We start from the raw sequence: 13,440 nt of genomic DNA on the forward strand, positions 1-13,440 counted from the left end.
AAGCACTCCCCATAATTTGACCTTGAATGCCCCACATTAAGCCACTACTCTCCTAATCATTCGTGTTTCACGCCGATTTCATAAGCTTTTTTCACGAACAACATTGATAATTACCAGCACTCTACAATCTAAAATGTACTTAAAAGTGATGGGATTGTAGTATGCTTTGCCAATTGGCATGCAAGCCTATATACTATAATAACTTTGTTCTTATTTTTTATGAAAGGATGATAATAGATCGGGTGAGTCAACTACACATAAGATATGGTCATCGGACTACGATAGTAGTCTTACTCTCTAAACCCGCACAAGGTGGATATGAAGAACTAAGACTCCGGGATTAGTCATCAACCCTAAAGTAGGCTACTGCCTTCCCACTTAGAGCAATTAGAAAGACCTCTCTCCCTCCAATACAACGACCCATGTCCCCTAAAATCATCCATGCATGCCCATATACTATATTAACCTAGTACAAGAAAAATTCTGATGTCCGACAAAGTTTATATGGCCACACAAAGAATCAAGACTCCCTTTTGAGAAACTTTCTTGTACAAATTGAAGGGATTATCTTTGTCTTCCACCAAGAGATAAGGAATTCGACATAGCTTGTGATGCATATTTCAGATGAAATGAAAGTTCAAAGAGAGACAGACACAGGCGCCTACAAAGGCAAAAGAGCAAATGTCTACATCCTAAAAATCGATCAAATCCAAAAAAGCTAGTCTATTTATCTACTCGTTTTTTTCACGTCTAAGTGAATTTGAATTGCAATGTACATAATTATTTTCACCACCAATTTCTTTAGATTAATTTACAAAGCAAACTTGCATGATGCGGTTACACTGCACTTGCGGTTATCCAATTGTTGGAATGCCGGTCAACTAGTATACATTGTTCTGGCAATTGATCAAGACTGATAAATGTAAGTGCAGTTAACCGTATGAGAGAAAAACTACAAAATATGTATAAAATGAGGCTTAAATTGTTTAATGAGAGTACTTATAGATTAGGTACACACATTGTAAGGAGCTCAAAAATGAGTTAAAGAATTTGCATTACGGATATCAAGGATGGTGATGATGATTAGTGATTATAAGCATGATTACACAAAACTCCAAGTGCATGGTCAAATTAATGATTAAAGCATGTGGGGTGGCTGCAATATTTTGATTAAAATTCGCCAAAATTTTCACAAAACGTCATTTTGATGATGCATTTTTACTTACCATCCTACTTGTTATCATCTGATGAATTTAAATTTTAAAATTCATGTCTATTTACTACACAAATATTAAAATTAAACTTATTAAAAAATAATAAATAAAATAATGAGCATTACCAACATGATAACGGTGATAAAAAATATTCCTGTCACCGAAAGGCGCATGAGCATGCTTGTAGAGTGTAGGTTGAGTTTGTGTTCCACTTTCATACACTAATCAAAATTCTAAGTTCACTACAGAATTGGCAATCATTGTGGATAAGTTCACTGTAGAAGTTGCAATCATTGTGGATATACGTGCTTTTTTGAAAGACAAGTAATTTTCGCACACTTTTTTTTTTTTTTGTTTTTTCCTGCATATTATATATTTTGTGATATAATTAAAAGTTAATAAGTTCTCGGTGACACCTGAATAAATCAGCCAATCAAATTATCAAAATTTAAGTTTACTACCAAATTGGCAATCGTTGTTGATATAAGTGGCATTTATCGAAAGAAAGTGAATTCCGCCTTTTTGCGCACTCATATACTTTGTGATATAACTAAAGGTTAGCAGATCTTACATTTAACGAACACTCAGAATAAATATCACACGTTAAGTGGAATGAAGATACTAAACCAGTGGTTGATTGTGTATTTGGTTAAAAGGTAAACTAAATTATAACAAATATGCGTCCCATTTTCCACTAAGAAGGAAAAAATAGTTTGTCCTTGAGAAATACTAACATATCACTGAATCAACCAATTACTTTTCGAGCAAATTTTTATATCCCAGTCACTCGTCACATGTTGTTATCAATTCACACATGTTATTATTTTATACTAAAAGGCTAAAGGAAAATCGGTGGTTATTATTCAATTAGTTTATCTCCACTATAAATAGAGAGGGGAGCCTAAGCCAAATGCATCACTCAAGCATCCTTAATAATTTGGACATTCTTGTTGGAGTTGAGTTGAGTTGAGTTTGAGTGAGAATGAAGCAGGCATCATATTCTTCCTACATTGCAATTGCACTGTGTACTGTGGTGGTGCTGCTGCTGGCCACAGCGCCGGTGTCAATGGCGGTAACATGCAACGCCATTCAACTTAGCCCCTGCGCCGGCGCAATCACCTCTTCAACTCCACCGTCGAAATTATGCTGCAGTAAGATCAAGGAACAGAAGCCCTGCCTCTGCCAGTACCTCAAAAATCCTAACCTGAAGAAGCTTGTCAACACCCCAAATGCCAGGAATGTTGCCAGGACTTGTGGCACTCCCTTCCCCAAGTGCTAGAACCTATGATGCATCATGCAGCCTCACACCAACAATATTTTAATATATATATAATTTATATCTCTATGTTCTGCTTCTTGCTCATTGGTTCCATGATTAATGGGTATTAGAGAGAGAGAATTAACTTATGCTTAATTAATTTGGTGTGTTCTATTTTATCTATGCTGTACTCTCGGTGTGTGGTTTATCAATAGTAGTGGTTGTAAAGTGCTACTTATATATAATGAGAATTCGTATTGGATAAGTGCTCAGATTGCTTCTATACGAACTACTTCTGCTGTAAGTGCTTCTACTAAAAGAGCTTTCATTAAGAAGCACCGCTTCGAAGTTAGAAGCACTTTTGGTTGCTTCTCTAGAATGTGCGTCTATGATGCATAAGAACTTCTGACTTTTTCTGCCAAATACAATTAGAAGCATTTTTGGTTGTCAGAAAACACTCTTACTAAAATTTTAAGAGAAGCCAATTTATAGTGAAACCAATTCAATCAGATTTGAAACCGTTGGAAACGAATCGATTCTTTATTGAGATTTGAAGATTACAGAAAACTAGGGTACCAAATCAAACACCATGCATAGCGTGCATTGTGCTCAATGGTCACACTTCACAACTCAGAAAGTGAAAGCTTGAAAAAGCATTTACATGTACATTATTTCAAAGAATGTGAAGTACGTACAACAAAAATGTACTTTCTCACAAATTGAGAAGATTGGAAATCTGGTTCCAGCCCATCATCCATGGCCTCCTATCAGATGGGAGCACAAAATTGAGCTCAAACATCTCTCTCGACAAGTTTCCGCTTTCGCAGAAGCCAACAAGCTTTGCAACTATGTCAGCACTCTCCTGTATGTGCCTGGGATCATGGGGATCTTGCCAAAGCTTGTTCACAAAATGCAGCTTCCTCTGCTTTCCTTCCAGCGGGACGTCCCATTTCATGTACAATGCATCTCTCTCCTCTGCCGTCAAGCGTGAAGACAACCTCTTCGCAAGGAACTCCCTTTCGCGCTTTAGCGCTCTCATACTGCATATCGGAAGTTTATGAGGAATCTTTAACTAAAAGGAATGATTTCAACTAGTTGAAAAGAGAAGAAAGGGAACCTTGATGGCAAAGAGACTGTGGGTTCGTCTCCCACTTGAGCAGGGCTAGCATTCCCAAGTTCCGCAAGATGCTGTTGCAGCCATGTCAACCGCCTCAGCTCCACTTCCACGTAGATTTGATCAGCTGGGTCACCCTTAAACAACAAATAAAATTGTGTCCTGTGAATGATGGAGACAAAGCACAAATCCCATAACTCAATGATCTGCTGTCTTTGTTCCTTGAAAGTTATTTGCCACGAGACTTGGGGCTCCTCAGTCTCACATATGTTCTCGTCATTCTCTAAATTGTACCCGGCAGCTTCATTTGCTTCCAGCTCCAGAACCTGGAGGCGTAACCAATTGAAACGAAATGAGATTTTTTCACAAGGTTAAAAAGAATAATATATGCATGTGTGCATGTTTTGTTTAGATAGTAGAAAGAATGTGTTTTCATACCTGGCAAACTAGTAACTGCTTTTGGTACTGCAGTTTGGCCACCCGCTCTTTCAGTTCCGTTACATATGTTCTAATGTTTCTTACGTTCTCTTCTGCTGCATTTTGGAACATCTTCTGCATTTTCTTCATGTTTACTGAACTGGAACGCCGATACCCTGTTGGAGTGCTCTCCTTTGATGAGACATCTCCACATTCTTCATTCTTTGTCGGAGTCCTCTTCTCAGACTCTGGTTGAATCTCACCGGACATAATATCATCATTCTCAGGAGCCCTATTTTCGGTTTCAGATTCTGCAATTTGCCGAGAAGCTGATAGAGGTGAGCAAGGGGATCTGATGAAATTTTGCCGGTTGGCAATGTTACTTGAGGCCAAAGGTAGACACTTCTTCTTTTTAGACTCTTTCTTAGACTTGAGGGATGCCTCGATATTGCACTCTTGTTGATTGCTAGGAAGAGACATCACCAATTTATCTATTGACTTCTGAACACTTTCTAGCTGTTCCTCGAGATTTGCAATCGTGCTGCCTTGTGAATGAAGTCTCGTAATCTCTTCCTTGAGATTAGCACTTACACTCTTGTTAGTAGCAACAACAGTTCCAAACTCAACTTCTTTTGGCACTGATCTGACAAAACGCATTTCTCTTATTTCCGCTTGAAGATTGGCAATTGTTTCAGCTGCATCTTGGTTGCCTAGCCTATGACAAGCCACCTCTTTTTGTAATACTTCCAGAGCTCGATTTGCTTCTTCCCCTAGCTGTTCTTGCAGGTGTTCAAGTTTTCGGATTTCATGCATTAGTGTGAAAGGAGCAGTTGATGATTGCCTCATAGACTGCCTCAAATTTCTTGCTCTATCACCAGGGCCTATCTCCTTTTTGTCCGGTTTTGTTGATAGAACACCGGTGTATGAGAGACATTTCTTCACAGAGGGATGGGGTATTTCCGAAGGGTTTGAACCCTGAAGTTGGTATATACAAAGTATTTATAAGCTAAGCGAATAACAAATTCATATATGGGGAGAGAGAGAGAGAGAGAGAGAGAGAGAGAGATAAACCTGTGGATCCTCCTCAAGTTTTTGCTGTAATTCAAGCACTTGAGATTTAGCACGATCTCTTTCGTGTTTCAGTTCTTCAATCTCCATTTCCATCTAGTGATGACCAAAAACATTTTATATATACATTTCCAAGCACATGAAACGAAATATCTAGCAAGACAAGTATGTCAGTTTACCTGCTGAATTTTCAAGTCTTTTTCCCTTGACGGCCCAGGCGTGCGCAGCTCTGCTTCCAGCCTTGCTACTTCCTTCTGCAAATGTTTCACTAGCTGTTTGTCTGAAACAACCTAGCAAAAAGAATTTTCTACATAAATAAGAGTACTAAAATGTATATTGTAAATAAGCAGAGATGCAAACTGAAAAATATTACAAGAAAATTAACGATACCATATTCACACGAGCATTATTTGTTACTTCCTTTGCCCTAGTGGCAAAGAAGAGCGTATTGCGAGATTGTTCAAAATGGCTCAATGCCGGACTCAAGGTGCATATGATGGCAGTGCGTGCATTCCCACCGAGAGAATGCTGCAATATGCGAGTGAGCTTTGAGTTTCTATAGGGTATATGACCACTTTTTTTCCCGCTGCTGCAAATCAAACCAGTTCACATAGGTAAGAAAGAAAACTCACTATAATCTTTCACATGATGAAAATGTATGCAAATATAGATTCTTACCTAAGCTTTCTAATGACAGTTGTAAGTGTCATCAAGCTCAGGTTGATGTGGCAACCTTCCCGGAGCCTAGCACCATCTGCATGTGTTTGTGAAGCTCTTTCGCTTCCAGCCAGATCGACAAAGTTCTGCACATCATCGACATTCACAATTGTTAACCAAGAAGTAATAATTGAAACAAGGAATTTCAGAAAACGTAACTTGTTCCATTTAGTTCCTTACCAGGCTTGCCACGAAAGATCTCACGCAGTCAGAATTCTCACGCAGTGTACTTTCAATTGTCTACAAGGAGAGAATATGTTATTTACAATGTCTCGATTGTTAGGAGAAGGAAAAAGCTTCGTTAACTAGCGTCAAAGATCGATGATGAATGAACTGACCAGCCTTATTATCTGATGAGACCGGGAGCTGTTATCATTCAAAGCAGTTTCACCAACTTGTCTTTGCGCTTCACAAATGCTGATTAAATGTCTCAAATGCTGATCATTGCTTGCAGTTTCCTCCACCAGTTTCTCAACCACGGTACCTTTCTACATTAGGGGAATCCAGAACATGAGTCAATGTCAAAGAACAAGTAATGTAAAGAGCATCCGCGAAGGCTTATTACGGAAGTACCTCTGGATCATCTAGAAGCTTCAAACTACGACCCGATTCTGAATTTAGGAGGTCCCTCACATTCTCATTGTAAATTTCTAGTCCAGAAATTTTTATTGTAAAGTCTCTCTCCGGAGTCTGCAAAACAATCCGAGCACATTAGTCTCAAAGCTATAATCTTCACCATAACTTTCATAATTGTTGTTAGTTCGCGATGATTAGGTTTACATTGATGATATGGTTGTAGATATCAATGACAGCTTTCTCTGTTATCCCTCTCATTGTGTATGTCTTCCCACTGCTCGTTTGCCCGTAAGCGAATATAGTTGCTGCAGTGCCAAAGAACATCAATCAATTGTTCAAAAGCGAGATGAGGATCGAAAAAGGAAGAAAAGACATGAATCTAAGGATAAACCACTACCATTGATGCCCATCAACGAAGACAAGGCCACATTTTTCACTCCTTCCTCGTATACTGATTCCGTTAAGGAACTAGGACCGAAAACTTTATCTGCAAACAGAAGAAACCAGTGAACCAATTATCTGATGTGAATCATCACAGATGAGAAAATTACAAAGAAGACACATAGGCAGGGGTTTTTCCATACCAAATGTGAATGGGACCGGTTGAGCTGAGCGTTCTTGAGGCGGGGGCTTGTACACAATCGTGTTGTCATCGAGGCATTCCCACGCAACTTGGTCCTTTGCTAGTTGCTCTCTTTTGTTTAGAGGCCTTAAACGCACCGTGACAACGATCTTCTCCTCCTTAGCTCTTGGCCCGCCTGGAGTTGAGACTGGTGTCCTGTCTATTTTTGAAGCCGGTGTTGATGCCGGTGGCCTGTCTATTTTTGAAGTTGGTGTTCCAGGAGTTTTGACAGTCATTGTGCCTCGAATATACCGGATTAAACGAGCTTGAAGAACCAAACACCAACACCGAATCTCGGGCCTTTCCCAGTAAAGGTTAAAGCCTTTCTGCTAAAAACAATCTTGGAATTAGTCTGACGGTAGAAACCAAATAATCTTGGATCCAAAACATATCAGATCATAAAAATTTGACAATTTCCCATGACCCTCTCACTAATTGAAACATTTATCCCTAAAATCTTCAAACTTTAAATCCAAACTTATGATAAGCAAGCAGACGTTGGCGTAGTTGCCACATTGGCTAGAGCGGATGTGCTCCCTATACGCCCAAAGGTCGAATTCTCCTCCAACCACTTATTAGTTTAGAATTAGTAACCATGTTAGAAATCAATTTCTTTCCAAATAAGATTGAATCCATCAAATTCCACTGGTTTTAAGCATCATATATAAGGAAAGCGAAAATCTGTACAGATCAGTTTTAAAAGAAACAGAGGAAACTCACAGAAATAGAAAGCCGGATTCGACCCGGAAACTCCCAGAAATCTTCAGCGCACAAGAGGAATTGAGGGATGAAAGGGAGCGTTTGAGTTTGAGGAGAATCGCTCCGAAGTCGGATTCGAATTCGAATGCTTGAAGAAGAAGAAGAAGAAGAAGGAAAGGGAATGATGACAAATTATTGGCTCATTGTTTATTGGCCTTGTTATTCAATTTTGAATCTAGGGCTCCAACGGCTAGTTTTTTTCCTTTTTCTTTTTGTCAATTTTGTTGGCTTATTTAATTGAGAATTTTACGGTTACACGCCGACCTTTGCATGCGTTTTCGTTTTCGCGAGTTAAAACGGCAGCGTCGTGTGAAGCGGGACCCAGTTTCAAATCCTAACGGTTATTATTTTATCTATTTTTTATTTAATTATCTTCCCTTCCACAAAAGGACAAAAAGAAAGGAAGAGTTTCCAACCTTCAATTATTAGTCCAGCCTGGCCCTTCAAACATAACTTTTGTGTGTGGGGTATTGTTTCTGTGTTATAATTAAAAAATATGTACTAATTTATCTTAAATTCTTGCTTGTATAAGTTTTACGGTGTTGTTCTTAAATTCAGATAAAGAAAAAGGTGAAGGACATCAATTAGTTGACAATCGACACTTTACTTTTCGCATTGAGTTTTTATGTATTAATTTCTCTCAGTATGTCATGTATTACTGACAACATCAACGTAACGACGTACTCATGCTATTGTTGTTATGAGATACTCGGTACCAAAATCACATGAGTACCTCTCAAAAGGAAGAAGAATTTCCATGGCGGATATATACTGTTATTTACAGGTGGGCAAAAGCCCAGTCTAACTGTTTGAAGTGGTCGATTCAAACCAGTCCGATCATTTTGATATGTTTGAATGAAAAATTTGAAAGTTAACCTTCAAATTATGTCTAAATTTTGAGTTTGGTGAGTTATTCAATCTAATCTAATCTTCAGCACCAAAGACGCAAAGGTATTTGAATGTCGAAGTTCTCGACACCCAACAAAGGATTTTTTGCTTGTTTAATAATTTGAGAGTTTGTGTTCAACAGAATCTCGTGACTTCGCAAAGCCGATTTGTCATGACTAAACATAAATATATAAAGTTGTTATTGACACTCTAAAAAGAGTTGTCAAACCGATAATATAACTATATAATATTCTACAGTGGGTTCTCTCATACACCGCTAACATTTTTTCATCACTAGTCTTTTTTGACCTTATTCTCCTGCCTCCCATGGCTTGCATTTTTCATTTCACTGTTTTCAACTTTTTGTCACATGATAGAATAATTTACATTAAACTATGGGAGGAGGATTCGAACACGGGACCTCGGATACAAGGATGGATGCTCTTAACCAACTGAGTTACAAGCCGCTTGACACTGTTCCCACTTCTTACTTTTCTTATTTTCTATCTTAATTTTGTAACTTACCACTTTCTCTTCCGTTTTTTGCTTTTAAAACAAAAGGTTCACATTCCAGCATCCTCCATTTACGTCAATCATGAAGCTTAATTTCAAGGCTTGTAACTTGTGGAGTGGAAGCTAAGATACTTCCATCAGCGAAACAAGATTGATTTCACCTGCAGTGCATGCCGTGCGAAGCAAAGAACTGGAAATCGGGGTGATTGACCTGGAGCAGGCTAAGCCAACTGTCTGCGGCCTGCATCAGGGAACTCACCAGTTGACACTCCGTCACTCCATTTTGTGTCCACAGGGATCCTTTTAACTTGTAGGATGCCAGTCCAAAAACAGGTAAGGAAATCCTTGGGACACCATCCATCTCACTGGGATAGATCATCACTGGAGCCGGGCTATTTCCAGTACCTGAACACGAAAAGAAACAAAAAATCTTACGACATCAACTGGCAAGACAAAATAAATGACCCAGTAGATTGAATCATTTGCTTAAGAAAAGTTATAATAGTGTTTCACATTATCGTTTTAGGATCTATTGTTGTTGCTAAACGTAAACCAGTGAATGAACATAGAAGAGCTGACTCCCGCCATTGAATCTCTATGATCAAAATCCTCGTAGGCATTATAATGGTGAAAGATGTAAACTTATCCAGAATCCTTCCCCTTCGCGCACGTCACCACTTCTCTCTATCTCCCTCTCCCTCCCTCCCCAGATTATAGAGGCCCGAGACTAACCATAGAAAGGAAAATATCCTATCATATAAAAATGCTGGAAAAAAAAAAACCACAATAATACCACAATACCAATTAGTAAAAAGTTATTGTTACCTGTCATGGGTGTTGAAAGTGAATGATATGTCAAAAAGCAAGCATCTAAATCTTTCAATGTTGGACCCGTAGGTATTCGATATATGGGATACCTACAAAATCAACCAGATAATATGAATCTTGGTCCGTACAAGAATATTTATAATATTAATAGTACACATCATATTTTTCTTACCAAGCGACTGACATCCAACTTCCTGGCAGTAAGTCACAGCTTCTTAATGTCTTTAACCCAGGGTACTGGTGTGCAAGACCTGATATCTGCTAACAATCACAATAATTAATCAGAAAAAAAGGCAGCTAATGCAGAGCAAAGACCACAAAGTACCGAAATCTACTGCAGTCAGAAAATAAACTAGCCTTGTCAGCCAATGGTTCACGGCCATATGGAGCATCCTGCTCAAGAAACTCAAAAAGCAGGACACCTCGAGAATTCCCAGCTTCTCCATCATCACTAGAAAAGCCTTCTTGTAATACAGGGTGTTCACCATGTATGGACAAACTGCCCATTCTGGTAGGTATGTCCCTGCTTAGATGGTGAAGAATCCCCTGCTCCTTTGCAACCTTTATGTGTTTCTCAAATTCATAATCACTGCTTGCATCACTACTTGAATCTAAATAGTTGTCGACATCATAGTCCTCACCCACTTGCCTAACCAAACGGGAAACATCAAAATGTAAGTCACATGCCATGATGCCAATTAGCCTTATAACACACTAGAATCTCTATTATCAACAATCGCACAGTGCTACATATGACAAAAGTTCACAACAAGGAACACATAAGAAAATGGACAGACAAGAAGAAGGGCTTTACATGTCAGAGGAAGACTGGCAAAAATTTGTAGACTTGTGTATTATATAGAAATGAAACTGAACATACTCAAGACATAATTTTACTAGCACTGAATCATTATCTATCACAGTGTGGAACCAAAACTTTACAAAACAAATTGATCAACTAAGCACTGAAGATATGAAGGTAGAAAGTGATAAATTTCCCATCAGAAACCATTTGACAGTGACCTCCACATCTACGTAGATAGTACTACCTTATCGAAGAGAAAGATTGCAATCAGCATATACATTGTATGATTACATTCCCTGAAAACCATTAGTACTAGTCATGGATGTCTGCAATAGATCATTATACATATTCCTGTAATTTAACCAACATTGTGAACATAACATCATTTACAGTACTATTTCATGTAACTGATAATCGTTGTAAACAAACATATAACAAAGAAAGATTACAGAGTCACATAACTCTGGTGTTCTAAGTGTATGAAACTATGAATCCAAACAGAAAGCTTTATTACCTTGACTTCACAGAAGATTCCCCATATAATTGGATACCAGATAAATACGGAACATAGTATTGAATAACAGAATCACAATTGTTAAGGACCAATGGTACTCCTGCCCCATATGCACTCCACTCCCTGAACGATTCCCATAGATCATTCAGTGTGAAGTAAGGCTCAAACTCAACATCACAAGTCCTCCGCCCCCTCATTGTCGTCTGCACCAAAACAAAAACCACAATGTTCAAAGTTAACACTTTTCAGAGGATTTCCCAAGTCATTAACGCCTCGTTCAAATCGCAAAACAATGTAAACCAAAAGTAATAGAACTCTGGCATTATTCTTATATTGGTTTTGCACCTAAAGATGGAATTTCTCGTGTCAGTTTCAAGCTTCAGAAATAATTGTACTAGTTATTTTCTCAAGTCTTGAGTTGCAAAACTCCAACATCGAAAAGTCTAGTTTTCTACACTTTCTCCTGCATTTTCTCAGCAGCAAAAATGCAGTCTGAGTAACAATAACATAAACATGGTCAACACGTTTGCTTAAGCCTATTATTTTCTCAAATATAAGATTACCCAATAACAGACACTCAGTTTTCTACACATTTTTGACAAACAAAGCTAAACAGATAAACATGGAGAAATGATCAACCTTTGAGAAATACTGAGCAGGAACAGAGGGAGTGGTGAACTCCAAGAGCCTGTCCAGATTGCTAGTCGGTGTCAGAGACCGCTCGAAAGAGGGCTTTGCCGATGAATTCTGATGCTCTTTGGGGCTCTCATTGACATCGTTCTTGCTGGCTCTCCGAGCTTGCTTCTGCTGATTGTTGCATCTCTTCCTTGCTTTCACAGGAATGTAAAACCTGTCCTCCCCACGAACATTCCCGAACTGCAACCCACTTCCCAACATTTCCCACAGCTCAAAAATCAAACTTTCTCGCCTCCGTTTGATTGCTGAGAAAACGGAGGAAAATGGAAAGGAAAAGCCGAAACCTTCCGATATGTTCTGCTTTTTTACGAAAAACCCAAATCGACCGAGACGAAAACAAATGAAAAGAAGGTGTTGTTGGTTCTTTAGCTTATCAAAAGTCCCAAATTAGTACCAGAAAAGGAATGTATAAGACGCTGCGATTTATAAAAGGAAAGCGATCGTTTTCCTGCGGTTTCTCGGTAACCAAACACAGCAGAGAAAACCCAAATTCTATCTTCAAAATCCCAAACTTAAAAAATGGATTGTATTGCAAATTTGGAAGTGATCAGATCAAATCAGCTTCGGAAAGCCCCGAAAATTTGTATTTTTTGAAGAAAAAATCGGAAAATTGGATCGTAAGGCTTGAAGTCCTGAAGTAAAAACAAAGCGGATTGAACCAATCAAACGGGTTTTGTGTGAAGGAAGAAATAAAGCGCAGAAGAAAGCACGGGGGAGAGGGGAAGCTCGAACCAGAGTGTATTATAAATGAAGACGAAGATAAATAAAAAAAATAAAATCTTAATTAATTTAATAAATTATTAGCTATAATGGTAGGGTGTATTTTTGTATTTTTGCTCATCTTCCTCAAGTAGTATTAGTACTCATCATCCTTTTCATTATTATCGGATAAGTTTAAATTTTGAAATTCGTTTTATTCATACGAAACAGATCTCAAAATTAAATTTATATAACGATGATAAATAAGATAAAAAATGTTGCTATAACTTAAAATGATAAGCAAAAATATTTCAATAATAGAAAGAAAACAAAGGGCTAGTTCTGGATTAGAAATTAAGAATTGCGGTTGCTCTTATAGAAAGTTTTGAGGAGTGAAATATCTAAAAAGCCCCTCTTTGTAGACCCCTATGCCAATATCAACACCATTTCAATACATTATCTACTGCATCTCAATATTCTCGATATCGTAAGTGATCGTTTACTATAATGATGGAAAGAAGTTGAGCTCTTACAAGACGATATAGGTTTAAACTCCGTCGTGATTAATTTAACAAAGATCTATTTTTTGACAAAAAAATGAATATATTATCGATATCGTAACAATATTTTTACTACAATATTGTTATATTACGCTTGCTGTATAAACATGGGTAATTTAGACATTTTCAATCCTTTTATTCCTATCTTTCATGTCATTCATATCATTCTTTCTATTTGAGCAACCCAAGTTT

General features: G+C 38.0%; 2 protein-coding genes and 1 pseudogene across 3 annotated transcripts; 1 reads left to right on the forward strand and 2 right to left on the reverse strand.

The window, feature by feature from the left end:
- The first annotated feature begins 2,115 nt into the window (after positions 1-2,115).
- LOC148696085 (non-specific lipid-transfer protein 2 pseudogene) lies at positions 2,116-2,737 on the forward strand (annotated as a pseudogene).
- Positions 2,738-2,993: 256 nt separating this feature from the next.
- Positions 2,994-7,952, reverse strand: LOC137711365 (kinesin-like protein NACK1). Of its 2 annotated transcripts, none has more exons than XM_088695308.1 (14): positions 7,707-7,952; positions 6,949-7,315; positions 6,762-6,851; positions 6,569-6,669; positions 6,362-6,478; positions 6,127-6,276; positions 5,969-6,028; positions 5,750-5,874; positions 5,462-5,660; positions 5,251-5,361; positions 5,075-5,167; positions 4,025-4,978; positions 3,590-3,912; positions 2,994-3,512 (listed from the first exon to the last, which is right to left on the reverse strand). In XM_088695308.1, exons 2-14 carry the CDS (start codon positions 7,220-7,222, stop codon positions 3,185-3,187), a joined length of 2,925 nt encoding a protein of 974 aa, XP_088551434.1. In that variant the 5' UTR covers positions 7,223-7,315; positions 7,707-7,952; the 3' UTR covers positions 2,994-3,184. The 2 variants fall into 2 exon arrangements, with proteins under 2 accessions (XP_088551434.1, XP_068306694.2); XM_068450593.2 differs by having other exon boundaries at positions 6,949-7,312; positions 7,707-7,951.
- An 868-nt stretch (positions 7,953-8,820) lies between these two features.
- On the reverse strand, positions 8,821-12,767 carry LOC137711364 (uncharacterized). Its single transcript, XM_068450592.2, has 6 exons — positions 11,933-12,767; positions 11,294-11,496; positions 10,332-10,623; positions 10,147-10,232; positions 9,972-10,063; positions 8,821-9,551 (listed from the first exon to the last, which is right to left on the reverse strand). Exons 1-6 carry the CDS (start codon positions 12,188-12,190, stop codon positions 9,304-9,306), a joined length of 1,179 nt encoding a protein of 392 aa, XP_068306693.2. The 5' UTR covers positions 12,191-12,767; the 3' UTR covers positions 8,821-9,303.
- Positions 12,768-13,440: the final 673 nt, after the last annotated feature.

The sequence above is a fragment of the Pyrus communis genome, chromosome 6, assembly GCF_041283825.1.
Source record: "Pyrus communis isolate YQ-2024b chromosome 6, ASM4128382v1, whole genome shotgun sequence".
NCBI classification, from domain to species: Eukaryota; Viridiplantae; Streptophyta; class Magnoliopsida; order Rosales; family Rosaceae; genus Pyrus; species Pyrus communis.

Coding starts and splice junctions, on each gene's coding strand:
- LOC137711365 (XM_088695308.1), bottom strand. CDS start 7,222: ATGACTGTCAAAACTCCTGGAACACCAACTTCAAAAATAGACAGGCCA. Junction 6,852..6,948: donor ACCGGTCCCATTCACATTTG/GTATGGAAAAAC, acceptor TTCTGTTTGCAG/ATAAAGTTTTCGGTCCTAGT. Junction 5,875..5,968: donor GATCTTTCGTGGCAAGCCTG/GTAAGGAACTAA, acceptor GATGATGTGCAG/AACTTTGTCGATCTGGCTGG.
- LOC137711364 (XM_068450592.2), bottom strand. CDS start 12,190: ATGTTGGGAAGTGGGTTGCAGTTCGGGAATGTTCGTGGGGAGGACAGG. Junction 10,064..10,146: donor AGTTGGATGTCAGTCGCTTG/GTAAGAAAAATA, acceptor TTGATTTTGTAG/GTATCCCATATATCGAATAC. Junction 9,552..9,971: donor ACTTTCAACACCCATGACAG/GTAACAATAACT, acceptor TTTCGTGTTCAG/GTACTGGAAATAGCCCGGCT.